The sequence below is a fragment of the Bos mutus genome, chromosome 2, assembly GCF_027580195.1.
Source record: "Bos mutus isolate GX-2022 chromosome 2, NWIPB_WYAK_1.1, whole genome shotgun sequence".
Taxonomy (NCBI): Eukaryota; Metazoa; Chordata; class Mammalia; order Artiodactyla; family Bovidae; genus Bos; species Bos mutus.
In genome coordinates, this window is record NC_091618.1 from 15,492,705 (window position 1) to 15,520,596 (window position 27,892).

Below are 27,892 nucleotides of genomic sequence, written 5' to 3' on the forward strand. Positions count from 1 at the left end.
GCTGTGTTTGGTGCTGGCCAAAACCTGGTCCCTAGAATAGGTTTAGTGGAATACAGTTTAGCAAGAGAGAGTTGGTAAACAGATACCCTCAGCATCACTTGGTAAATATTAACGACAGGAGACAAGCACACATTACTGAGAACACAGAAAAGGAGATTCAGCTTGGAAAGGAAAGCAGAGAAGGCTTCCTGGAGGAAGTGAGTATTTAGCATGATTCAGAGTTCTGAAGATGATGAAAGGAAGAGCACGTGGGAAGACCTGAGGCCTTAAATACCATGGTGCTTTCAGGGACCTACAGGGCATCCTGTGCAGCTGAACCCCTGGTGACTGGTGTGAGAACAGCCAGAGAGGAGGCAGTTTGCTGGGGGGTGGGGGGGTCTAAATGATGCCAGCACCCTTCAGAGCTTGCTCATCTCCAAAGATACCTCACGTGATTAGGCCTCAGGGAGTGACTGAAATTGAGGTTGACTCTGGAGGTCAGAGTCCCACATACACATAACTAGACAAGGAAGCTCTTTTAGGAAAATCTGAAGAAATAGGCACATGGATTTTCTGAGATGCAGTCCTGCCAGGCTGAGGCCTAGGAGGAATGTGAGAGGGGAAATGGAGCTGAGGGAATCTCCCTGGCAGAGGAAACAAGTTTACAAAAACAGGGTTGCCCACCTTTGGGACATGCTGTGGTGGGCTGTCTATGCCCTAATATCTTTAGACCTGCCCTGCAGCTACCTGGCAAAACCACCAGACACCCTCTGTAGGCAGGATTCCTTGTAGGACAGCTTGCAGCATTAGAAAGGAAACTACCCACCCTTGGTAGAGGGATGAAAATACAGCAGAAGTGGCTAACAACATGGATTTTAGAGACCGATCTGGTTTGAATCTTGGTTCTGCCACCTACAGGCTGTGCAACTGAAGACAAATTGTTTAACCTCTCCGAATCTTGATTTCCTCTTCTACAAACAGTGATACACTTCACAGAGCAGTCTGTTAGTATCAAATGGAAGATTATGTTTCAACCACAAAGAGGAGAGGTTCACTGCCTTTGTTCATGCTGAGAAGATGCACAATACACGGTAGCTATTCTTAAAATACTACCTGCTATGTATATATTGCTTTGAACTTCTCAAAGCATTCTTATAATCTGAGTCTCATTTACTCCTTACAAGCAGGCTCTGAGGCGAATGGGCAGTGTTCCCATGTTACGAGCAAGGGGAGTTGTTTCCAGGAGACTCCTACAATGCAGCAGATTCAGGGAAAATTGACTTCATTTGACACATGAGGCAGGGTGTCTTGGATCTCATAAACGCTTGAAAAATGCTGATGGGTGAGTGAAGGGTGCAGTCAGCAAGTGCAAATTAAGACGGCAGGCTTTCAAGGGTTAGTTGGAGGCTGTTGAGAACTTTGGAGGTAATCTTGGATGGATGAGGAAGGGGGAGTGTGATGCCAGGAGGAGAGATGGAAGGTCTGCACAGGTCATGTTGGTCACAAAGGGGTTGGGGTTGGGGGAGGAGAGGTGGAGGATCTGTGCGGGGAAGCCCTGAGCAATTACAGTGGTTCTGGGGTCTTGAAGGCCCCTACCCAGAGTCAGAGTCAGTGGTCAGAAGTCATTAACATGCTAATTATTGAATCCCTCCTGTGACCCGATGAAGCAGGAAATAAAAGACGCAGTGAAGGTTTCTAAACAAGCAAGGAGCAAGTCTCTGAGGACGGTGACTCTGGCAAGTATGGGAGGAGGGTCAGGTGGTCAGTTAAACCTCATATGGTCAGCGGGCCTTAAGCAAACCTGGGAGCTGACACAGAGAAAATATGGTCAGAACATGGTGAGAAAGTGGGTGGTGATGGAGGGTGGGAATAAGGAGTGAAAGGGAATGAGTACTGTGAGCCTGCTCAGTGCTGGACACATCGCATCTCATCCATCTTTATAGCATGTGGTAAAAATAACCATCTTAGTCTTATAAACAAAGAAATCAAGGTTTACAGAGATCAAGTAACTGGATGCTGGTCACAGAACCAGTAAGTGATGAGGCTGGGGTCTGAAACCAGGTCTCACTGTGAAGCCTATGCTTTTCCCATTCAAACACTCCTGCCTCCCTGAAGGGAAATGAATCAAAACCGTCTTGAGATTGTAAGCCTGGGTCCAGGAATACCTGATGACTGCAGACAGTGGCCAGGAACGGGAAAGGGGGATCCTTTCTGAAGAGGGAGACCTCCAGCTTTGGGGGTTGATGTATGAATCTCCAAATTTTAAAAATGTGTGTGCAGGTGGGGTGACATCCTCTTGGGAGGATCCCATAGACAGCTGGAAATCGCTGGGGACGGGGGTGGGGGGCAGAGTTGGCTGTGTACTGAGGAGTCATCTGTGGATGGTGGGGGCAGGCATCTGAAATGTAAAAAAAGGCAAGGTCCACTAGAAGAGAGGTAAACATGACGGGGGATGGATGGACTGAGCGTTTTGGGAGTCCCACAGCTAATGGCGGTGGGGCCAGGGAGGAGCAAGGAGCTCCAGGGCCCATCTACGTGCACAGATGGTCCCAGGCCCACGTGGGCACTCTGGGCATAGATGCCTCCCGGTGCCAGCTGAGATAATCCCCTTCACTTCTGTTCTGGAAACATACTCAGTTTTCAAGGCGCGACTCAAATTTCCATAGCCCCTCTTAGATTTTACACTTGTTCAACTCTAATGCCCATATGGTTGGCATCGTGTTTGGCACATAATAGGTGCTAAATGAGTGTTTGTGGAGCTGAATTGAACAATTAAGGAGGGAAAGCTATATGGAGATGGTAACTAATTATTTTTTTCTGAGCCATACCTTCTTCATTTGTGAGATGAATAATTATTGCTAGGAGTAAATGAGATATGTAGGTTAGGCATTTAGTACAGTGCCTGGAACATGGTTGTTCATTATTGGTTGGTAATTATTATTACTGGCAGCAACCATGGATGTAACATAAGAGGAGCTTAGGGGGAAAGAGTCGGGGAAAGAAGGAACGCCCGACAGTTCCAAGGCACACAGTCTGCCTTTCCTCTTTCTCTCTCTCACACACGCACACCCATGGTGGGAAATGTTCAGCAAATATAAAACTTCTCTGCTGGTATCTGCTGGCTTCTCCCAACCCTGACCTAATACAAGGAGGAGATGCTTAGTAATCTCAATCTGGTCCTACAGTGGGTAACTGAAATGATCGTCATAATTGGTTGCCTGATTTTAACATTAAAATTGTTGGAGCTAGAAAACAGGACTTCATGTAATGTTTTGGTTTTTACTGAACTTTCTCAGCAAAAGTGTTTCTACCCTGCAGTTTGGCAGGTGCTTTGGGAGGGAAATATGGTACCCAAGGGTCCTGGAATCAGCACGCGTCACACTGTCCAGCTTCTCACAGACAGAATCCCCGCTCCTTGACACAAAACCCTCTCTGTGGTAAAAACAAAGCCACTGTGTGGCAGGCCTTCCCAACAGTGAATTCTCTCTCCTTCCAGAGACCTGAGGAGGGATGAAGAGACAGAACAAAGACCCGGCATCTGGAGCACAATTGTGTGAAAAGCGCCCAGGATTTTCAGTGACTGGACGGCTCTCTTTTATGACAGCATCTCCCTCCTGGCCAGCCACTTTCTTCTCACCTTTGGGCCTCCGTGTACGTCTAGGGGCCTTGAGTGGAGCCACTAGAATGGGGACTCCAAGAACCAAGCCTCTTATCAGGAGCTGTGACCCAGCTCCCCCTGGTCTCCTCTGGAGGCCAGACCTAAGGAGACCCTTCTTCTGCCCTCCTGGTTCAGTCTTTCCATCACATTGCGAGGCCCAACCTCTCTGCTCTGCTCTCCGCCCCCTCCCCTCTCCCCCCCCCACACCAACCCAGGCCCTTGCTGGCATAAGGGACCTTTTCTATTTGCAGAGCCTAAAGAAGCCCGTTGCCAAGGTGACAGAAGCAGGAACAGCAGGGAGCTTGCCATGGGGGGAGGGGCTTTGCCCCTAAACAGCTGTCAGTGGGAGCAGTCCCAGCTGGGACTGCAGCATTTGCCTGCTGGGGAGGGAATGGCCCCCAGAGAACACATTCCTCTCTGCTGTCCCCCCCACCCCCGCCACTGCCCCCCATCACAAGTCTCCACTGGTTACTTTCCCTGCGGGCAGCCAGCCAGCCAGCTCAAAAAATGCTTCAATAACAAACAAAAACCTGCCACTCCACTCCCCAGTCCCTCTCTCTCAGTCTCTCTCTCTCTCTCTCTCATACATACACACACACACACACACACACACACACACACACACGCGCGCGCACATGCGCACACACTCTGATCCCTGCCGTTCATTCACAGTGTGTTGGCTGGGCAGGAGGCCAGAAGTTACCTCCTGCCTGGGGAACAGTGGCGGCCCAGGGCAGGTGCTGCTCCTGGCCATCCCCTCCCCACCCCCATCAGGTCAGGAGAATTATTTCAGACTTTTTTTTGTTCTAGAGGCCCTGAAAGGATCTGTTAGCATCTTAAGCCTCCCTGCTGCCTTCCATTCGGGCTGTTGAGGGTGGGGAGTAGAACCATGGAGAGGAAGGGGTGGGAGGGGAAGGGAAGAACTGGGGGGACAGTGGGAGGCAGGAACAATGCAAAGCCTACTGATTCCTGTCACTGGGGAGAGAGTCTTTGTGGTCTGCAACTCACAGCTGCTCCACAGAGAGTTCTTGTACTGCCTATAGCCACATACTGTTAGTCTTAGGCCACAGCTGGGGCCCTGGGCCTCGGTCTGTAACTCATTGGCCTTCCCTTTTATCAGGCTCAAGAAAAGAGAGCCCTCTGCTAGACTGTAAAACCCAGAACAATCTGAGAACCACGAGGCTCTTTGAACTTTGGGTCAGGAATAAGAAAGGCCTAGGAAGCCCCAAAAGAGCTGAAAGAGGCAAACACGGCTTGATGATTAAGAGCGCACTGTCTGACTCAGCCAGACGTGGAGTCGGTTTCCAGTTCTGCCACGTAATACTGATGTGACCTTGAGTGATATTTATAGTAATTTCTTGGGTAACCACTCTGAACTTCGGTTTTCTCATCTGTAAAATGGATGAAAATATCTACGGGGGTTCTTCTGAAAAGCAGAAGAGGTGGGGTACATTAAAAAGCCCAGCGTATTGTCTAATACACATCAGAGGCTTTTATCAGTGCTGGTCCCCTTTGTGTTCAGTTTTCTTGAGGCCCCAGGGTTGCCTAGGAGCCTTAGGAGGAAACCTAAGAACTAGTCTTTCCATTGAAGGGTCCTTAGAATCTGGGGGGTGGGCGCTGGCTTAGATCTAGGCAGGGGTTACATTTTGACCTGGGTAGAAACGGGATTCTCAGGAAGTCTTGAAATGCAGATGTAGCTCTATGGTTTGTAGGTTGTGTGAGGAGGTAGGAGAAATGTTAATTTGGGGTCCTTGCTTTAGTCTCAGCTGATATCAGCTCATTTTAAGACACCCCACCTCCCCCTACCCAGACTTTACCCTCTGAGCCTCAGTTTATTTCTCCATAAAAGGAAGAAGCTGGACTAGTCTCTGGAGAAAGCAATGCCAGACAGGAAGAAAGGCCCGGAGTCACAGGGCGGTTAGGCTTCTACAGAGAGCTGCCTGCCTCAGCTCAGAGGGTCCGCTGGAGGCAGAGACCACCTCTGTCCTTGAGGCCTCCAGAGGGTGAATAAAGGACCTGAATTCAGGCTCTTCTCGGTTCACATTACAAGGCTCTACCTACGCCTCTGTCATCTGTCTAGAATGTCTTCCCGTCCTTTGTTGGGGAGATGACTCCTGCTTCAATATCCAGTGCCATTTCCTTGGGGGCAGCACCTCTGTCCATCCTGCCTGGCACAGAGGTGTCCATCTGGGCCCCCTGTACCTCATACTTACTCCTACAATGGCAATTATGAAATTGAATGGATTTGCTTAAAAATCTACCTCCCTCCTTTTGATTGCACCCTCCTTTAGGTGAGAAATCACATTTTGATCATTGTGGTTAATCTAGTAACAAGCACAAAGTAGGCTCTCAAGAAAAATAAAAACGCAGGTTAGACTGGATGGTAAAATGGTCTGGGTGAGGACGGAGTGGGAGTAGTTATTTCAGGGATGTGACCAGGGTGACTCTATCTTTAATGCAAGGTCACACGGTCCATCACTACATTTCTGTGCTATAAGAGCTTGGTCTTCTTCCCGAGACTGATTAGTCTGGCTTCCAGGGCTGTTGGCAGATTTCCTCATTAAAGATTGCCTTCAGTAGGCAGCGCTGGGAGAATTTTAGCAGCAGAGAGAATCTAGCCCTAGGGAATACTGATTCATCTTGTTCATATAATTTGCCTCATAAGTAATCTGCTGGATTATTACTTTTTTAATCTGCAAGGTTTATTCTTGAGTACCACTCTTACTGGCAAACCTTTCTTGGCTCCTCTCCCCCAGGCTAGATGGTGCCTCTGTGATCCTTCGGGGCTCAGAGCTAACATCTATGACAGGCTGTACTCGTCTGTCTCTCCAGACCCTGCCCACCTGGGAGGCAGGGCCCATGTCTTATTTATCTCGGCACCCCCGGAACTGGCAACATAACCAACGCATATTAGTCAACAGATGTCTGTTGAGTGATGAGAAAATAAACTTCTCACTTCCTCATCTCCCTGTGTGGTTCTTACATGCCTCTGGCTAGCCCCTATCCTTTTTTTGCTGACTCTTAGAGAATTTCAAAATACTGTAACTGCCAAACCTCCACTGCCTAGGTGAAGAGCTATGATTTGGTACCCTGAGAATCATGGTACCCATTGTGAAGAAGGTCTTATTTGGGATTGCCCTGGCGGTCCAGTTAAAACTCTGTGCTCCCACTACAGGGGGCATGGGTTTGATCCCTGGATGGGGAACTAAGATCCCACATGACACATGGTGTGGCCAAATAAAAGAAAATTAAATGATGGACCATTTATATGAACAAGGTTCTCCTCTTAAAAAAAAGAAAAAGAAGGTCCCATTTATTTCCACTAACATGGCTTCCTTCTTTAAAGCTGGACAAGAAGCATGAAACAGAATCTGGAGCTGAAGAACATCTCAAGACTGTAGAAGGGGAAAGAGAGACCCATGGCTGACATCTTATCTTGCCCATGGGAAATAGGAGAGTGTGAAAGTTTCCCCCTGACCCATCGTCCTTCTGAGTTTTCTGGGATAGGATCCTTCCTCCTGGAGTGCTTACCTGGTGCAATGAGCGGGTGGGTAGCCACGGTGGGCACCATCCGGCTGAGCCCAGCCCGGCCCTCCAAGCTCCCAGGCACACTGCCGTTGCTGTCTCCTCTCTTGAGTGGCTCTGTCACACTGTCAGTTGTGCCAGACTTGGCACCTGCAGGGGAACCCTGAGCAGTGTTTCTGCCCTGTGATGGGGTAGGCAGAGGCTGGCTACCACCTGGCGTGGGCTTCAGGGCCAAGCTGGTCAGGACAGGCTGGGTGGGGGTAGGGCCCGAGGCTGCTGCAGCTGGTGTCTGCTGTGATCGGAGGGTCAAGTTCTGTACCTGGAAAAGAGGGGTCTGTAGGAGTCCAGAGAATGTGGGTGTGAGCAATGCCGACACATTGTTCAGACAGGGAAGGAGTTAGGGATGGATCCAGGAGTGCTGAACGTGAGAGTTGTTAGATCGTAAAGAAAGCGAGAGAGACGAGACAAGGGGCTGAAGGAGAAACCAGGAGCAGAGTTTCTAAAGGGGACAGACAGAGTGCTGGTCATTGGATTCATCTGCAGAAGAAACTAAATTCTGAGCAGGGATGTCTGCCTTGGCTGGGGCAGGCGGGGGCAGGGAGGCCGGGGCTGCTTCTCCCTTCTGTTACCTCCCCTCCTCCCCCAATCTATCAGGATGGGCTGCGTACCACTTAGAATCATGGCAGGGCATGGGGCTTCCCACACTGGGAAAGGCCAGGGCAAAAGTGAAAGCGAGTTGACCAGCAAGGTCTCCCAGGTGAAGGATTATCCTGTCCTGAGGATCGGGTTTACACATCAGGACGGGCAAGCTGACTCAACTTGGTCCCTGGCACCCTCTGCTGGACACATGGAGGCTGTGCCAGACTCGCGTCTGACCCCCATCCTTTAGATGGGGCTGGTTCCTTCCCACCTCCCACAGAATCTTTACAGCCACAGCTGTGTCTGTGTGCTCCTAGCAGAAAGAAGGGACCTAGGACTCATCCTTGCTCCCTCTTGCATGCCGTTTTTCCTGATTCCTAGAGCTGCTAGCATGTGTAATCAGAGTGGAATTTTCCTCTTGAAAAGCAATGACAGCAGAGCTCATCCTGGGGAGGGTATAAGGTAGTGAGGGCCACCGGTTCTGGCAATCACACTTGCTCCTGCCCTGTGGTCGAGGCCCGAAGCAGGGTCCGGAGTGGCCGAGGCCTTCTCAGAGAGGAATCAAGGAGTGAGTCTAGGGGTAATGGGACACCCGTCTCCCACCTGCTTTCCTGGAGCACCCCGAGACATCCAAAGCTCCTCCAGGGCTCGGGCCCAGACCCAGCATCAGTGCCCCCTCGGCAGGGGTCCCCACCCCCCTGCCCGCCCACAAGCATGGAATCCTCACCTGGGCAGGGGTGGGGGGCCGGGCGGGGGAGCCAGTGCCGAGCTCAGGCTGCACGGTAGCGACGGTGGCCGTGGGCGTGAAGATGAGCTGAGGGGACAAAGGAACAGTGCCGCCTAGGCTCCTAGCTACCTGCACCAGGTTACCTGGCTGGGCCTGGAATCACAGGAAACGAGGCGCCTTTTACCTGCCCACTGTGGGCTCAGCCACAGGACACGACAGCTCAGCCAGGGAGCAGACAGGGTTGGGGGGAGGAGGCGGGGGAGGTGGGAGAGGGAGAGAATCCAGGGGTGCCTCCTGAAAATCTCAAGAAGGTCCTCAAGTCCTGATCCAGGCCGGGCAGGGAAGGGCCAGGGCTAGGGGGCTGTCCTGGGGCTGCACCAAGTCAGGTGTACTTCAGAAGCCTCTGCCAAGAGCTCACCCCAGAGAAGGGGCCAATAGTGATGGCCGGACACCCTCGAGTCCGTCTCTGCAGCATCCTGGGGAGCAGGGCCCCTGGGCTGAGACAGATGCCCTGGAACCATGTTCTAAATCTCACCTGCAAGTTCTGTGGCAGCCTGAATGGGAGGGGAGTTTGGGGGAGAATGGATACATGTGTATGTATGACTGAGTCCCTTCGCTGTTGACCTGAAATCATCACAACATTGTCTGTTAATCAGCTATACCCCAATACAAGATAAAAAATTTAAAAAAAAATCTAAACTGCTCTGGACTCTAGGTGTGGGTCAGAACAGGACTTTCTGCCAGAAGGGATCAGATTAGATTCTTTTGCCCATTTCTTAGTCAAATTTAGATTAGGCTCTGTGTGTGTGTGTGTGTGTGTGTGTGTGTTTATACAGCATGAGCAGAGACAACAGTGCTAGAGGAACCAAGAGGAACCAGCTTGTACTCGCGTCTACATCTCCTTGCATGGCGCGCAGGGACTGAGGGTCTCTGTGCGACACTCCCACCCTTGTGAGTCCAGCTCTGGACATGTATATGACAGCATATCTGCTCCTCTGAGTGAGGGCACCCCACTCTGGGGAGGGAGGTGGCCAGGCTCCAGGGCTCCAGTGGGAGCAGTTGAGCCAGAGAAGGGATGGGGTGAACTGAAGACAGAGCAGGTGTGGGTGGTGTCACGTGGGCTGCCTGGCTCCCTGGAGAAGTGGAAGCCTGGTCCCCATGGGTGTCTGAGGCTACTCCCCAGGAATGGAGCTGCACCTCAGTGAGTTCAGAGTCAAGAACTGACGTGCTGGAGCAGAACCAGAAAAGTTCCCAGCGTCAAGCTCTGGCCACAAAAACTAAGCGAGGGCTGGGGCCATACAGCCTTCAGGATGGTATGTCAAGGAGCTGGAGGGAGAACAATTCAGAGCAGGGCTGGGAGAACCGGACTCAGAGTGGGCTGAGCCCAATCTAGACCTAGACCTGCCTGCTTCCTTGGGTGAACAAATGCTGCTGCTTTCCTGGGAAAGTCTGCTTAACTTTAGGAACCCCTCAGCTTCTTATGGGCCTCTGTACCTCTTAGGGACAGGTGTCAAGGCGGGACTCTAGGTATGCGTGTGGAGGGCTGATATCGTACATTCGGCCCGAGCAAGCCCACCTGATGAACGTTTGACCGGGTGGCCCTCATGGGAATGGAGGCCCGGCTGGGAATGCAGTGGTGGCAACACAGTTCCTGGAGCTGGTGGCCGCCTTCACCACCTGGGCTGGAATGCACTTTTGGCCCTAAACTGCTGCTGCTGCTGCTAAGTCGCTTCAGTCGTGTCCAACTCTGTGCGACCCCAGAGACGGCAGCCCACCAGGCTCCCCTGTCCCTGGCATTCTCCAGGCAAGAACACTGGAGTGGGTCGCCATTTCCTTCTCCAATGCATGAAAGTGAAAAGTGAAAGTGAAGTCGCTCAGTCGTGTCCGACTCTTCGTGACCCCATGGACTGCAGCCTACCAGGCTCCTCCGTCCATGGGATTTTCCAGGCAAGAGTACTAGAGTGGAGTGCCATTGCCTTCTCCATGGCCCCGAACTAGTGGTGGCCAATCCCTGCAGGATAGTCCCAGCGGACTAAGACCCCACTTCTGAAGGGTATCGGATGTTTGTGCACTTGCTTGTCTTATGTGTCTGAGGGGACAGACCACCTGGGCACAGACCCTTGTGTTCCCTATCGTAACTAATTTTAGGGAGTGGTTTCTGATAAGAGGAGGATAATTCTGTTTCACTCTCAGAGGGAAAGGAAAGGAGGCACCATGGGTAACTTAATTTTGGCCTGGAACCCTACCTTTCTTTGAGTCATGGAGCCACTATCAAAGCTCCCGTCAGCCTTCCAGGCCGCCTTCTTTATGCCACCCCTGCTTTCCTACCAACTGTCCGCCTGGTGCTTCTTCCCCACCCTTCTCTAATTGCCACCCTTCTTTAATCGCCCAGCTCCCAACTTCTCTGCCTCTGTCCTCTTGGCTTACCTGAGCCATGGCCCAGGCTGGGGACTCACCATCTGTGCCCGGAGATACATCTGTGCTTGGCTTGCAGTCAGGGCTGGAGAAGACGTGTTGCCCAGAAGCACGGCCTGCTGGGTGATGCCTGAGGCTGCTGCCGAGTTGACGCTCTGAGCCCGGTTGATGAGCTGGGCTGCTGCTGGGGAGGCTGCCAGGTTGATCTGAGGAGAGAGATGCGTGCAGTAGGAAACGGGTGCTTCTGTGGCTTAACTGCACCCCTTCATCCACTTCTTTCTCTCCACCTCCTCTGTTCCTTGGTGAACTCAGCCTTCTTTAGGACCAGCTCTGATTCTTGGGTCCTGGATCTCCCCCCAGCACTGCTGCATCTCTGGCCTGTGTGCAGTGCTGTCGGAAGGACCCCATGGGAAGAGGGCTGAGCCGTGAACCAGGAGCCCTGACGTTGTAAAGATGACAGGGAGTTACAAACAGAAATTAGAAAGTGGCACACATTTTTTTTTTTCTGGAGAGAGTAATGGATTCCAGCCATGATTCTACATGACTGAGGATTCACCACCATTGCATCTGGAGGCTCATGAGCATTTTGGGCAAAGAGGAAGGAAGTGGTCCTGGAACCGTGGGCTTGGCCTGCTGCTCCCACCCTACTTACCGAGGATGACTGGGCAGGGGCCTGTGCGGACACACTGCTGCCGGAAGTGCTCCCTTGTCTGTTGGCCACCAGGCTTGCCTGGGAAAGAAGAATCCTTGTCACTGAGGCCCAGATCTCCTCCAGCCAGGCCCTCGGCCCTCATCCACCATGGGATGCACTGCAGGGCAGTGATGAGGAGTCATGTCCTTACTCTGGCTCATCTACAGGCCCTCAAGCAAGTGCCTCGGCTTCCTCTTTTATACAGTGGGGACTGCTTGCAGGATTGCCGAAAGGCTTACACGAGGCCGAGCATTTACACAGAAGCACTCCAGCTGTCAGCAAGGACCATCACCCATGCTTCCAGCTTTCTTCAGCCCCTCACCCCGCCCCACTCTATTATACCCGCCTCACAGGCTCCCACATGGCGAGCTGGGCACAGACTGTCTGGAATGTCCAGCCTGTGCCCTCCCCTTGGCCAGCTTCCTCTCATTCTTCAGTTCCTCCAGCAGACATTCATTCATTCACTCAATGTTCCTCTGGCAGACATTCATTCATTCATTCACCGTTCCTCCAGCAGATAGGCCCCCACCCACCCCCGGACTAAGGTGGGCCTCCTTGTTACTCCTCTTTGGGAGAGCTTGTCAGCACTCTGGTATTTAGCTACTTTGCTTTCTTGTCTATTTGGATTTCTGTCTACTTGCTGTCTCCCCACCACAAGCTCCAGGAGGACAAGGTCCACGGTGCACCCAGGGCTGACATGAACTCTGGCATACAGTAGGTGCATAAGCATTCTGTTGACTGGATGACTGAGCTCTTCTCAGCCACTGAGGGCAGACAAGTGGGCTGCATGGGTGACGGCCTTCTCCTGTGGATGCCTTCTCGCACCCTCAGTCCCCTCCCTGAGGTGTGGTGTTGTGGTGAGGCAGGCAGCCGGCAGTCCCTCCTTGAGCCTCTGCTCGAGAGCTCTGTGGACCCCAGGGGAGGTCCGAGCCTCCCAGAGCCTCTCTCCTCATCTGCTGAAGGATGCAGATGACAGTGGTGCCTACTTTGCAGGGGTTCCAATGAGGAGGCAGTTAGAGAATGTGTGGGAGGGGTGGGGCACCTGCCTCCTCCCCCACTTCCTTTGGTGGCATCCTCGGTCTCACCTGCTGCACGGCCGCCAGGCTCTGGAGCTGGGTGCTGCTGAGGTGCTGCTGCTGCAAGGCCGCCGTCTGCAGCATGAGGTGCTGCTGCTGGGCTGCATACATCTGCTGCAGGTACTGGGCCGCTGTGCTGGGCTGCCGGTGCAGGGCCTGCTGGATCACCTGCGGAGGGTGGGGCGGGGGAGGGAAGAGCCCCTTCTGCAGTCAGGCCGCTCCAACCCCTCCCCCCGAATGACCAGGTCTGTGATCCCCACTCGCCAGGAAGCAGGGGAGATGGCTGTTTGCACAGCTCCACACGTTCCCACCTGATCTATTTCCACCTCTCTTCAGGGTACACTGTTCTGTCTGGATACGGGCAGCACATGCCCCTCCAACAACGCTCAGGTCAGGAGACAGGAGACCTGTGCCACCGGGTCCTATGGCAGGCTTGTTAGGTACCCTCCCCACCACTCTGCAGCCTCAGATGAGAGTAACAGGCCCACAGGGGTGATGAGGACAGAGGGAACCAAAGCTCAACAAGGCAGAGAGGGGGGAAAGGGATGGGAAGAAAGACACAAGCTGGAAGTGGGGGCCTGTTCCAGCCAGCCAAACTAAAATCTGTCCAAGGGCAACACCCTCCTGGCAGGGTCTGCCCCCAGCTGCTGAGAGGTCCTACTGGTCCCTCAGGAGCCTGTCTCTCTGGCCTTGCGGAGCAGGGATGCTACAGCCACAGAGATGCTACAGGTACAAGGGTGCTGCTGGAGCCGTAGGATGCTGTGCTCCTCTTTTACTTTCTCCCTCCTTCTCTCCATTGCTCCCTCTCTCAAGCCACCATCTCCCGCTAGTCTTACTGCTATTCCCTCTTTTCGGATGGGACTGGTTGAGCCACACTCTCTGGGAAACAACAAACGGCTGCTCTTTGATCCCCTCCCAGTCTCCCATTCCTCAAAGCCTCTCCTCCACCCTCAGGAACAAGGAAAAGCAAACACCTGTCCTCCAGCCCCGAGACCCTGTATCTTCTTCTCTATTCTCCTCCTTTCTTCCTACCTGGTCACTCTCCTGCCATCTTCCCAGGGTTGGGGGTGCCCTACTTGGGCCCTGGCCAGGCTTTGGCCCACTTCCCACCCTTATTCTGCTGAATCCCTTGGCTACAGGGCTGCTCCTACCCTGGGTTCTGCCCCCTGGCAGTGAGCCTCCAGTCTAGCTCTCTTTGGCTCAGAGTGATTTCCAGGGGCTGGTGGCTCTTGGACAAAATCACTTTGGGGCTCAGATTGGGGGTTTTATAAAAACAGGCTGATATCACAGATTCTCCATGGGCTCTGGGGTCTCCCCAGATACCCTTTCCACATACCATCTCCTCCATACGCTTCCTTCAGTGCACTTTCCCCTCTGAGGTTCCTGCTTTACATGTACTCAGTTCTTCTTATACCTGTTCTCCCCGTAATTCTTTCTCCTTATTCCCTTTATCTAGCCTTTCTATTTTCCTTAGACTCTTAAAAGCACCTCCCAGCATCCAGATAGCAGTGGCAGAGACAGACTCTTCCTCCCTGGAGGATGTGAACGAATGGAAGTAGGAGGCACCCCACTGGTTCTGCTTGGGTGTGGAACACAACTTCGGGTCAGTCCACTTGCCAGAGCAGAAATCTCAAATCCCTTTTGCCTGGAATTGTGGTGAGGGGCAGGAGGGGCAGGGGGGCACCTCCTAATGTCAGCAGCTAGAAACGTGCTAAAATACTCATGTGCAAAGGGCCAGGGGAGGAGGCTTTGGAGGAGGCAGCAAGGATGGAAGCGTGGTGCTATTAAGTGTGAGAGAGCTAGGAGAGGAGACTCCAGAGTATCTAATGGGGTCTGCTCTAGCTAGATTTCTCGGGCTCTCCCACCATCTGCTGTGGCTTGCTCTCCATCCCCTAATCTGGGCCTAGGGCCAAAGCAGGGTAAGGACACTCATCTGGTACATTCAAACTGCAACAACGAAGCCATCAGAAAACACATTTCTCTGCTGTGGTCTTTCTTTTCTGCCTATTTTATCCAGGAACTTCAACCAGACATTGTAGGGAATAAGAACACAGGTTTGGGATGGGGGTGAGGGGTGAGGATCAGGTTCAGCATTCTTGTCTTTACCTGCATGACCCTGGATAAGACACTACTTTCTCTGAGCCTCAGTTTTCTCAACTATAGAATTGTGCCTAATAAGAACCCTCCTCCCAGCTGGAGGAGAAGATAAATAGGCAAAATGCTTTGGACAGCATTCCGATGGCAGGCAATGTGTGGTCATGACTGCATTTTGGAACAGTGTGTAGTCACCCAGAAGGCCTCACGGATGACATTTTGCAAACCACTGCTTTAGGGAAGAAGGCAGAAGGCTGCAAAGACAAAGGGTTGTTTGGGGGTCCTTTTTGGTCCTCTGTGTGTTAGAGACTTCGAGTTGCCATGGGGCAACGGTCACTTAGATAGTGGGTCTAGGTTGCAGCTGAGCTGATCCTGATCATTTTCTTCTGTTTGCTAGTTTCACTCATTTGCCCTTAATAATTTCACACGCATCTCCTCCCCACATGGCCCTGTGGTGTCTGAGTCACCAGGTAAGAAAGGCATTTTCCTGCTCTGCTAAGTATTTCCACTCTCCCCAGACCTCCTTGAGGGAACCCATCTCGCATCACTGCTTCTCCAATGATGCACAGACATCTGCCACTAACATACGCCCTTGTGCCCATTCTTGACTTGGCACCCTGGCTGTCCGACCGGACCACGCCAACACGTCCTCCTGGTTAATGAGTAGTCAGGTGGTACCTTACCTGCACAGTCTGCCGGTCAGGAATGCCGCTATACACAGAAATGTGGGGCCCCGTGGGCCGGCCACTGCCCCCACTGCTGCTACTGCTGCTGCTGCTGCTGCCGCTGGCACTGCTGGTGACACTTGTGCTGCTGGGTGTATGGGGGACTGGCAGCTCGTCCTCCATGGCCTATGGGATGGCACAGTCAGGGTGCTCAGGTAGCGGATGAACAGGCAGGTGCTGGGAGGAAAGAGGCAGAAGGGAAATGCTTAACAAACTAGAGAACACACAAGTAGGCATCTGTCGCCCCCAGCCTGTGGTGGGACCTCTTCTGAACCGAGGTCTTGAGCCACCCCTGCCATCAGGACAAGGATCGCGAGGCGAGATGTGAAATCAGGTCAGCCCGAATCTAAACCTTATGATCTGTTATTCTGCTCGGGGAGGTGAAAGACAGCCAGGGAGGACCCCCTGTGATGGGCTTCCTTAGGGGGCATCCTTCGCACCAGCAACCTGTTAATCAGTGGGTGGAGAAACTGGACATCAGAGAAATTATTACTTGTCTGTATTTACACAGGCAGTTCTCGAAAGAAATGGGAACTGAAAAAATCTAGAGAGAACAGAATGAGAGAAAGAGGCAGTAAAATAAACTGTAAAAATAAATTATTTAAATGTGATATATGTGACAAAGTCTTCAGCTGAAATGCACACCAGGATCTCACATGTTGTACAGCATGGCCAAGAAATTTTTAAAAAAGAACAAAATTAAATTTTAAAAAGCTAGGGGAAATCACTGCTTAAGGACCAGGTCATGAGTATTGTTTGCTTTGCTTTTGTATTTGTCTCGTTTGCCAAGACAGAAGAGCTTCGAGTATGTTTGGAGTCTGTTTCCTTCCCAAAGTACTCAGCGAGTGCTCCCCGGTCTATGCTGAGCAGGACACCATGTTGAGCAATGTGGTGAAAACCACAGGCTTTGGAGTCAGAGAGACTTGGGTTTGAGTCCTGGCTCCGCCACTTACCAGCTGGGAAGCCTTGGCAAGTCACCCTTCTCTAACCTTCTGTCTTAACCTGGCAGACACGAGACTGATGGATTGTTGGGAGGATATTAACGATAGAGTGCTAAGTGGGGAGTCGAGCATATACTGAGAGTTCCTTATGCACTGGCCATTGTGGTTATTAAAACTGTCCCCAGCCTGGTTCCCACTGTCCAGTTCCAACAGATCGATCCTCTTCCAAGGTGGAACTGGCAGAGTCTCCTGGAACTTCTATCCTGGGCACTAAGGACGGAAGTGCCAGAAATTCCTTCAGGGACCATTGTATGCTTGGGATTCAGAACTGGAAGCTGTGCATCCCTTCAAGGCAATGTGATGGGGAATGGAGAAGAACTGAGAAAAAAGGAAGGAGTCAGGGGAAAGTCATGCCCAGGTCTCAGGTCAAGTTCCTCTCTTTTTCTTCTTTCATGCTATTCCTAAAAATCCTAATATATATGTGTGTGTATAAGCTTTTCCTTCTACCCACTCCTCCCTATATCTAAAAACCACACTTCTTCGTCATTCTATCATAGAATTCAATTCTCTGCTTGCAGATTAGGCCAACTTAATAAATGAAGAAAATAATAATATATTGAGAACCTTAGTGCAAAGAACTAAAATAGTCATTAATAACACCCTGCCATCTTCTTCTCAACATGCTCAGTTTGGAGGTTGTCAGCATTCCTCAGGATGCTGTCCTCAGACTGGGCAAGTTTCACCACGGGCTGCACAAAGTATGGGTGAAGGCTCAAGGACAGGCAGGTTGGAGGTGAGGAAACCCAGGTTACTCCCAGCGGAAGGCAGCAAGTGGAAGTTCAGAGGCCTACGGCTTTCAAAGCAAAGCACACAATACTCGTGACCAGGTCCTTAAGTAGTGATTTCCCCTAGCTTTTTAAAATTTAATTTTGTTCTTTTTAAAAAATTTCTTGGCCATGCTGTGCAACATGTGAGATCCTGGTGTGCATTTCGGCTGAAGACTTTGTCACATATATCACATTTAAATAATTTCTCTCCTGTATGAATTTTCTGATGTCTACTGAGGTTTGAGCTGTCAGTAAAGGTTTTGCCACACTCAAACAAAACATGTGAGATCCAGTTTCCCAGATCAGGGATTGAACCTGCGCCCCCTTGCATTGGAAATGTGGAGTCTTAACCACTGGACTGCTAGAGAAGTCCCTCTCCTAATTTTTATGTCTGCTTTTACTGCCACAGGGCAAGGCTGCCTTCCATGAATTCTCTTTGTCGTGAACTGCACTCAGCTCTAGGACTCATTTTGGCCACTCACTTGTTAAGAATGCTTATGATGATAATGGTGGTGCAGGCTGATGAAACAGCAAAGCCAGCAAGTATTTCCTGTGCTCCGCTCAGTTGAAATTTACCTTATGTTCTATGGAAGGAAGGGTTGGCTCAATAAAAAGCGACAGACAGAAGGCATACTTCTGATCTTGCAGAAACTGACAACCTAGTTGTAGAGATAAGGCTCTGTTGGAATTAGGAGGCTTACCAAGCAACAAGTCAGTAAATGAGAGTTACGTTCAAACTTGAAATATCCCACAGAATCTCAAAGTCTTCTTTTAGTTCAATGCCCACCTCCCTTTTCCAAACTGTTGACCAGAATTGGGTTTCAGTTCTTGCTTTGCGTCCCACCCTAGGAAATCTCAACGGAAGTAGTACACTTATAGACATAAACAAATAAAATGAAACAAGGCAGCAGCCACAGCAAATAAAGGAGGGGGCAGGCTACATCCTGAGTGGTCAGGCCTTGGCTTGATTGTGTTTTTGCAGTGGCCAGGGCAGATCTTGGGCACAGTGTACACTCAATTCTTGATGAGAAATAAAAGAAGACAACATTCTAAAGACGGCAAGGCATTTGTTTATGGAAAAACTGCACAGGCAAGATAGCAGCTGCTCCCCATGTGAGAGAGAGAGAGGGAAAGAGAAAGAGAAAAAAAGAGAGGGAGAGAGAAAGAGACAAAGAGAGAGAAAGAGAAAGAGAGAGGGAGAAAGAGAAAGAGAGACAGAGAGAGAAAGAGAAAGAAAGAGAAAGAGAGAGAGACAAAGGGAAAGAGAAAGAGAAAAAAGAGAAAGAGAAAGAGACAGAGAGAAAGAGAAAGAGAGAGAGAAAGAGAGACAGAGAGAGAAAGAGAAAGAAAGAGAAAGAGAGAGACAAAGGGAAAGAGAAAGAAAGAAAGAGAGGGAAAGAGAGAAAGGGAGAAAGAAAGAGAGAGAGAGACAGAGAGAGAAAGAGAAAGAGAGAGACAAAGGGAAAGAGAAAGAAAGAGAGGGAAAGAGAAAGGGAGAAAGAAAGAGAGAGAGACAGAGAGAGAAAGAGAAAGAAAGAGAGAGGGAAAGAGAAAGAGAGAGAAAGAGAAAGAACGAGAGACTGACTTCAGCAACATGGGACACAGTGTTTCCTGAACTCTCTTGCCTGTCTGCCCATTTCTTCTGCTCCCAAGCATGCCTCTCCCTCCTCTCTTCTTTGCCTCAATCCTGGCTTCTGCACCCCTCTTCTGTCTTGTTGACTTTTGCCCCCAGCCCCTGGTTTCCCCATTCTTGTTGCTGCCCCCTCAACCCCATCCTTTCTCACCCCCATGCTCACAGCTGCCCTCCCTCCCCCCGCGCCCCCCTCACCGTGTGCTCATACTCACCTCTCCTCTAGAATAGTATTCCCCTCTCCCTCTCACCCCATTGTCCTCCTCCCATGGACCCTGACTGGCTACTCCAGTTACCCAGAGGTGCTCTCTCCCTACTCCTCCCCTCTGTTTTCTCTCCCACACCCTCTCCCCGATGCTCACTCTTGGTCCCACTCCCCGGGCTCCAGCTCCCTCTTCTCTCTCTTGCGGTCCCCCTGCCTGGCTCTGTCTCTCCCCCAGGGCTGACCAGGCACATCCTCTTTTTCATTCTCAGGCACATGGAGAGGAAGGGAGACTCCTCTTCCTCCCTTTCTGCTGGCTGTTTCTCTCTGTTCTAGCTCTCACTTTTGAAGGCTACCACTGTCTCTCCAGTTTCTCTCTCTCTCTCTGGCTCCCTTGCAGTCTCCTGTGGAGCACAGAGGAGGGAAGAATAGACTCTGCCATACAGACTAGGGATCACTTCAAAGGAGAAGTAACCTTTGAGCTGCCCAAACCTACACTGTGTCTCTGCTTTCAAAGCACGAAGCTGCCCAGTCCTGCCTTCCACTCGTCAAAACTTCTAAAATGTTCCCCAATCAACACGTTCCTAGTTTTCCCACAACCTGAACCTCTGATGAGCATCTATAGCATGTGAAGTATGGTTGCTAAGTACTGGGAACTGAAAGGAGACATGGACCCTCATTTCAACATTCATAACTTTTGGAGACTTATCAGAAATGATGACACCTAAGCCCTGTAGCCCAGAAAAAAATGCACAGATATATAAAAAATGTGCTTACAATTGTAGAGATTAATGAATCTTTAGAAGCCTGCCCCTTAACTCCTGACTCCCTTTCTTAGTTGGTGGGGATTGGGCATAAAGTACAAATTTAAAAATAACAATAATGTTGCCCACCCTGATATGAGTTCCAAATGCGTGGTAAGAGCACACGTACTGGCGTTCAGAAGAGTGGTGTGTTGAGGGATGTGTGCAGTGTGGTGCAGGGAAAGAGAAGGAGGGTTTCCCTAGGTTTCGCACATGCAGAGTAGTTACTGCTGCAGGTGAACAGATCACCAGCCTTTCCCTCTGCCCATTCTCTGGTGCTCAATCGTCCCAGGAGAGGAGACATGCTAAAGAAGACAGAGCATGGATTTAGGAGTCCAGTAATCCTGGCTTTGGGAATGCCAGCTCTACTGTGACTAGCTGCATGGCCTTGGGCAACCACTATCTATGTCCAGAATTTTCACCACTCCAAACACAAACTCCATCATCATTTAGCAATAAGTGAATGTCCAGCCCCTGATGAATTCTAATCTACTTTCTATCTCTATAAATGTCTCTTCTAGATATCTCATATAAGTGGAATCCTGTAATATTTGACCTTTTGTGTCTAGTTTATTTTATTTAGCATGTTTTCAAAGACTGGAGAATGGAATGGCAACCCATTCCAGTATTCTTGCCTGGAGAACTCCCAGGGACAGAGGAACCTGGTGGGCTACAGTCCATGGGGCTGCAAAGAGTGGGACATGATCAAGTGACTAACACTTTCACGTTTCGCTTTCACTTTTCAAGGTCTATCCGTTTTGTAGCATGTATCAGAATTTCATCCCTCCTTACGGTTGAATAACGTCCCATTGTATGTATCTATCACATGTTGTGTATCAATTCATCCATTGATGCACCCTTGGGTTATTTCCACGTTTTGGCCACTGTGAATAACACTGCTATGAACATGGGTATACAAGTACCTGTTTGAGTCCCTGCTTTCAATTCTTCTTAGGTATATACTTAGGAGTGGAATCGCTAGACCATAAGACAGCATATTAAAAAGCAGAGACATTACTTTGCCAACAAAGGTCCATCTAGTCAAGGCTCTGGTTTTTCCAGTGGTCATGTATGGATGTGAGAGTTGGACTGTGAAGAAAGCTGAGCACTGAAGAATTGATGCTTTTGAACTGTGGTGTTGGAGAAGACTCTTGAGAGTCCCTTGGGCTGCAAGACGATCCAACCAGTCCATCCTGGAGGAGATCAGTCCTGGGTGTTCACTGGAAGGACTGATGTTGAAGCTGAAACTCCAATACTTTGGTCACCTGATGAAAAGAGCTGACTCATTTGAAAGGACCCTAACGACAGAGGATGAGATGGCTGGATGGCATCACCGACTCAGTGGACGTGGGTTTGGGTGGACTCCGGCAGTTGGAGATGGACAGGGAGGCCTGGCGTGCTGCGTTCATGGGATCCCAAAGAGTCGGACACGACTGAGTGACTGAACTGAACTGATGGGAGTTCAATATTTAGCTTTCTGAGGAACTACCAAACAGCTTCCCTCAACTCCATTCTTTGATATTCCTGTTGTCCCTACACCATTTGGTCATTCTCTCTGTTCTTGGGCTCTCACAGTTTCCCCTCTGTTTCTCAATGTGGCATATGGACGCCCATGAGCTGACCCTGCCTGCCTCCCTGGCCTCACTTTCCACACCACACTGTCACTGTAAACGGCGTGATTCCCAAGGACTTGAAGTTTCGGACACCTAGTTGTTTCCGACCTCCATGCTTTTACTTATGTTACTCCCTCCTCCCTGTAATGCCCGTCTTCCATTTGTCACTAAACGAGCTCCTCAGATCATCGGAACAACCTGAGGCTCTTCTGTGAAAATTTTACTGAACACAGATTCCTCTAACATTTGTCTTGCTTACTTCAAACTAGGTTTTAATTTCTCCCTTAGAGCCGTCCAGTTGGTTGGCTATTCCATGACACTTTGTGCTTACCTCTCTCCTAGATCTTGTAATGTCATGTCACATGAAACTGATCTGCTTATATGTCTGTCTTTCTCACTAGACTGTGAACTTCTGGGGAACAAGGATTATATCCTGTTTTCCCATTTATACCTAGTGTTTTATTTCATAAATTTTTGTTGAACAAAATTGCGTGAAACATACCATACTCCATCCTACTTCTTGCTGGAAAGCTTTGATTAATTTCTATCTCATCTGCAGAATTCTCACCAACTCCTTTAAAGCATACACCACTGGTGTTTTAATTCCAGTACCTTCCATCAGTATCTGCACTAAAATATTGATTATTTATTGAGCACCTATTATGTATCAATCTCTATAGTAGATGCTTTATAAATATACATGATCTCTCTTACGGGATAGATTTTATCCCAATTTTGTCAATGAAGAACTTATCAAAGTAACTTATCTACGGTCGTCACAGAACTGGGATGCAAAACTCAGTCTGACTCCAAAGCCAGAGCTCTTCCCACACTACACCCTCTGAGATGTCATTCATGATCTCAGCTTGAGCAATTATTTCAATGACACTGGCCAAAGTCTATACCAGAGCAAACTAGATTTTCAGAGGTGGCAAAGAATTGTGGTCACTGAATTTAACCCCTAATTATTAATTAATGTCTATTAAATATTGCATACTTACAAAACAACCTCTCTCTGTATATAATATGGGCTTCCCAGGTGGCTTAGTGGTAAAGGATCTGCCTGCTAATGCAGGAGACGGGAGTTCATCCCTGGGTTAGGAAGATCCCCTGGAGTAGGAAATGGCAACCCACTCCAGTAGTCCTGCCTGGGAAATCTTGTGGACAGAGGAGCCTAGCAGGCTACAGTCCATGGGGCTGCGGAGAGTTCAACATGGCTGAGGGACTGAGCACGCATGTATATAATATACAAAGGATAATACGCAAGGGCACTCACTAATCAATTTAAGAAATCAAACATTACCATAATCCCCCTTGTTTTCCCTATGCAAAAATTGAAGCCTAGCATTTGGGGAAGTGAGTCATTTAAGGAGACTGGGCTTCGCTGACTGTCCTCCAGAAGCACGGACATGGAGGCATCCCTGGCAAACCTACTGGACCTGTGGTTGAATTTGCTCAACTGGAGGACTGGAGTTTGTCCTAAGGAGAAATCTGAAGCTAGGGTCCTGCCATATGTCACTTTCTCACTGGTCTCCTGGTGGAAAGGAACTAGGGTTAGAAAGAAACAGAATTAATTAGTAAGCGTAGAACAATATAGCAGCTTCTAGACATTTTTGACTACAGTCCACTCTTTGAAGCCAAGCTTGCAGGGCCTTCTGCCCCGAAGCTCTGCTCTGTGGGAAGCAGCAGATGCTCTGAAGGCTCATGGGAGCCACGGAGGCACAGGTGGAGTCTCCTTACACCCCCACCCTGGGGCCCCACATGAGAAAATCCGAATACTTTAAACTTAACTCGGCTTTCAACATTTTACATACCCCTATTCAATTTCCTTTTCAATTCCTACCCTTATTCCTCCCTTCTCCTAACTAGTTCCTTACTTCTCCCCCAAGGCCACCCATCCCTGTGGACTCCCACTGCAAACCTAGCCAGATCTGGTTAATGGCTCACGTCTAGAACTGGTAGTCTGTTTTTCTCGGGGTTCCAACTCACTGTGTAGTTTTGTGTGAGCTGGCACTCCAAAGGCTGTGATTGGTACTTTAGTCATTTCCCCTTCCCCGCCGTGAGGGACCACTTTGAATGATATGCTGACTGTAACTGGCTCCGATAGTGATCTGATTACAGGTCCCTGCTGCCCAGAGGGCCTGAGACCAGCAGCTGGAGAAACACTGATGGTTCTGCCCTCCCAGGAGCCACCAAGTCTGGGGAACACTAGGCTTTTGTCCCGAGGGTCAGGGAAATAAATCCATTTGCCGCGGATTACAGCTGTGACCGGGGTTCCAGGGAAGTAGAGTAGAAGAAACTGAAAACAGAGCTCTCCAAATGGAGCTTAAAGCCTTGGGGGTGGAGTGGGGTCGGCTTCCCCTAACGGAAGTGGAGACTGACTGATGGGAGATGAGCAGTCTAGTGCCCCTCAGAGGCTGCTGGCGAGGGGATGGGGAGTTTGAAGAGGCAGAGGACAGTGCTCTTTGCTGCGGATCTGCCTCTCCTCTGGCTGCTTCTCTGTCGAGGTACAAGTCAGTGTTAGCAAAGCGTTCAAGCTCTCTAGACTCAGGGGCCCGAAAGGAGAACTCCTTGCACTTCCCTACAGTTTCTGCATCAACATAAGTGTCGTGATTTGCACTAATGTGATTATGCCTCTGGCAGCTGTCTGAGGTTACTGATACACTGGAAACAGCCCAGATGGATTTAGCTCAAACTGCTGTGAAAAGTTCTTCTCTCTCCCCAGTCCTCTATATGTTGTCTCCTTTAGTGTCTCTAGAAACCCAACTACATAAAAGAAGGCCCACAAAGGCAGAAATGAAGGATGAGAGTTTAAAACTGGTCACGTAGTCCTAGCCATCAAAATAGAACAATTTCACTGTGAAATAGAACCCAACAAATAAAAAAAAATATTTTTAAGAGACGCACTGAGAGATGCGGTTTCAATTCCTGGGTTGGGAAGATTCCCTAGAGGAGGAAATGGCAACCCACTAGGTATTCTTACTTGGAAAATTCCATGGACAGAAGAGTCCATGGGGTCACAAAGGGTCGGACACGACTAAGCACGCCCGTGGGATGCATCTCTTTTATTTTGTACTTGGAAATAATTTTAGATTTATAAAGTTGGGAGAATAGGCAAGAGCTCCCATATACTCTTAGGAACCACAGTATAATCATCAAAACCAGGAAAGTCACATAGATACACTGTTATTAAACAAATTACAGACCATATTTGGTCCTCCTTTTAGTCCTTGGAATGGGCTTCCCTGGTAGCTCAGTCAGTAAAGAAACTGCCTGCAGTGCAGGAGGCCCGGGTTTACTCCCTGGGTCAGGAAGATCCCTTGGAGAAGGAAAGGGCAACCCACTCCAGTATTCTTGCCTGGAAAATCCTATGGACAGAGGAGCCTGGTGGGCTCAGTCCATGGGGTCACAAGAGTCAGACACGACTTAGTGACTAAACCACCACTGGTCCTGGATACCACACAGCATTTGATTTTCACGCCTCCTCAGTCTCCTCTGACCTGTGACAGTTTAGTTCTGTCTGGTCTTTTATGTTATTGACATTTTTTGATGAGAACTGGTCAATTATTCTCCCGACTGTTCTTCAATTTCAGTTTACTTGGTGGGTTTTTTTTTTTTCATGATTAGATTGAGGCTTGGAGAAAGCAATGGCCCCCCACTCCAGTACTCTTGCCTGGAAAATCCCATGGACAGAGGAGCCTGGTAGGCTGCAGTCCATGGGGTTGCTAAGAGTCGGACACGACTGAACAACTTCACTTTCACTTTTCATTTTCATGCATTGGAGGAGGAAATGGCAGCCCACTCCAGTGTTCTTGCCTGGAGAATCCCAGGGATGGAGGAGCCTGGTGGGCTGCTGTCTATGGGGTCGCACAGAGTCGGACATGACTGAAGCGACTTAGCGGCAGCAGCAGCAGCAGATTGAGGTTAGCCTTTTTTCAGCAAAGTGCTGCTGTGTCCTTCCCAGTACCTCATCTCCAGGGTGATATGTTATTGGTGATGTTAACCTCAGTTACTTGGTTAAGGTCAGAACCCTATAAATTTAAATGAGCAAACTTTTTCTGAAACCCCATTGTTTTGTTTGTAATTTATAGACAGCAGACTCTATCAAGTGTTTCTCTAACAAGCTGGTGCTGGCTGGCTGAAGAATATGAAGGGGAAAAGGATCTGATCTCTTTTGGAAGGAACATGCAGATAACGCCATGTTATGTCGGCCCTGGGTGTTTGGGGATAGAGGCAGCCTTAGCCCCACTGCTCTAGGGCAGGGCAGCTATATAGCCTGCATCTTCTGTGGCAAGACCGGCACTTCTGAAATGGGCCTGAGAGCAAATATTTTAGGCTCTGCTGAAACCACTCAGCTCTGCTGTGCAAAAGCAGCCACGGACAAGCCCTAAGAAGAGTGTGGCTGTATTCCAATAAAATATTAGTTATGAAAAGGAGGTGGGCTGTGTTTGGTGCGCGGCCTGTAGTTTTTAGGGCCCCTGGTTTGTGCAGACCCACACGGCTGACTGCACACCTGCAGCAGGCTGGCTGACAGCATGGGCTCTGGTGTTAGAAAGACCTGGGTTCAAATTCTGAGCAGGCCACACACTAGCCACGTGTCCTTGAGCAAGTTATATCATCTATTGGGCCTCAGTTTCTTCAGCAGAGAAATGAGACCCCATTTCCCTCATAGGCTGGTTCTGTGGGGTAAATGAGATATCTGTAAAGCACCGAGGGCCACGCTGAGCAGATGGTAAGCACGTGCTGAACGTGAGGAGGCAAGCCTGATTTGGGGTTTGGAGAATGATTACTTTAAACCTGTTCAATAGTGAAGATCCCAAAGGTTGTTTCTGTCATCAGTCACAGTCACATTCAGAAGTCTCTCTATAAAGAACCATGGTCTGGTCTGTTTTATCTGTTTACGTTTGCGCCTGTTTTTAAAAGGCCGTTTTTCCAGAAGGCTCTTCAGGAATAGAAGATTTAGACGGTTGATCTCCGTAGTGAGTAGTGTGCTCTCGAACCAGCCTGCCTGGGCTCCACCTTCAGCTTCTCAGTTTGACTCCAAGGAAGTTAGGAAGTTCCCCCCGCCACCCCATCCAGGCTTTGGTCTCCTCAACTGTAAAACTGGGGTAACGATATCACCTTGTAGGGTTGTTCGGAGTATTAGATGAGATAATACAAAGATAGCAGTTAGATATGTAACTGGCACTTAGTAAACTCTTAATGAATGTTATTTGCTGCTATCATGATTATTATTAATTGCTATTATTATTGACATTATTAAAGGTTCTTCAGTCTTAACTCCAGGGTTTGAAGATGGATGCTACTCTATTGGTTCAGACAAACTTGAATCCAGTTGTTACATTAAGTTGGTGCCTAATGTTGGGACATTCATCTCTTTAATTTCCCAGCCAGCCATCATACACTGTATCTGTGTCCTTTTTTCTCTCACTTCAAATACTCCTTGTTATGGGCTGAACTGTGTCCCCTCAAAAAGATGCCCGATTCCTAATGCCGACATGTCAGAAAGAGGCCTAATTTGGAAGCGCTGTAGATATACTAAGTTAACAAGAGGTCATACCTGCATAGGGTAGGCCCCTCATCCAATGACTGGTGTCCTTATGAAAGAGTGCAGTGTGAAGAGGCAGACGCACAAGAAGAGAAAGCAGCCACGTGAAGATGTGGGCAGAGAGTGGAGTAATGTTTTCATAAACCAGGGGATACCTGGGGTCACCAGAAGCCAGGAAGAGGCAAGGAAGCCTGTCAGGGGGAGCATGGCCCTGCTGACCTGGATTAAGACCTTGACTTTGGATTTATAATCCCCAGAACTATGGGACAACTATGGGACACAGTGGCTGCTGTTTGAACAGCCTCCTAGATTATGGCACAGACTCAAAAGAGAGTAGGTTGTTGTTGTTTAGTTGCTAAGTTGTGTCCAACTCTGCACTCTCATGGACTGTAGCCCACCAGGCTCCTCTATCCATGGGATTTTTCAGGAAAGAATACCGGAGTGGGTTGCCATTTCCTTCTCCACAGGATCTTCCCAATCCAGGGATCGAACCAGCATCTCCCGTGTCTCTTGCATTGCAGGTGGATTCTTTACCCACTGAGCCACCGTAGGGTAAAAGAAGACTCTTTTATGAGAAAAAGATACTTCGATTTCCACCAATAACCTCAAAGTTAGAAAACTCTTCTTTTGTATGCCTGGGGACAAAGTAAACTCTTCATCTGATGGTTTCAGTCCGTTTTCCCCTGTATAGTTTTAGCAGAACTCTGCCTTCCTGGGATTTGTACGTGTAAGTCTCAGGAGCCAAGGCTATAAAAAGGCCTCTATAAAAACCTCTCCATACTAAGTTTCTCTGCCAAGC

The 27,892-nt window shown here is 49.6% G+C and overlaps 1 protein-coding gene across 3 annotated transcripts in view; it reads right to left on the reverse strand.

The window, feature by feature from the left end:
• The window catches only part of PHC2 (polyhomeotic homolog 2), a 111,452-nt gene that overhangs the window by 31,046 nt on the left and 52,514 nt on the right, over positions 1 to 27,892 (reverse strand). The window contains exons 2-7 of one of the 3 annotated variants that reach the window (XM_070385090.1): positions 15,488 to 15,706; positions 12,720 to 12,878; positions 11,596 to 11,673; positions 10,985 to 11,149; positions 8,529 to 8,681; positions 7,169 to 7,481 (exon numbers count right to left, since the gene is read on the reverse strand). In XM_070385090.1, the coding sequence (XP_070241191.1) occupies positions 7,169 to 7,481; positions 8,529 to 8,681; positions 10,985 to 11,149; positions 11,596 to 11,673; positions 12,720 to 12,878; positions 15,488 to 15,652 (1,033 nt within the window). In that variant the 5' untranslated portion in view covers positions 15,653 to 15,706. The remainder of the gene's footprint in view (positions 1 to 7,168; positions 7,482 to 8,528; positions 8,682 to 10,984; positions 11,150 to 11,595; positions 11,674 to 12,719; positions 12,879 to 15,487; positions 15,707 to 27,892) is intronic. The other 2 variants (XM_070385097.1, XM_070385105.1) reach the window with 2 other exon arrangements.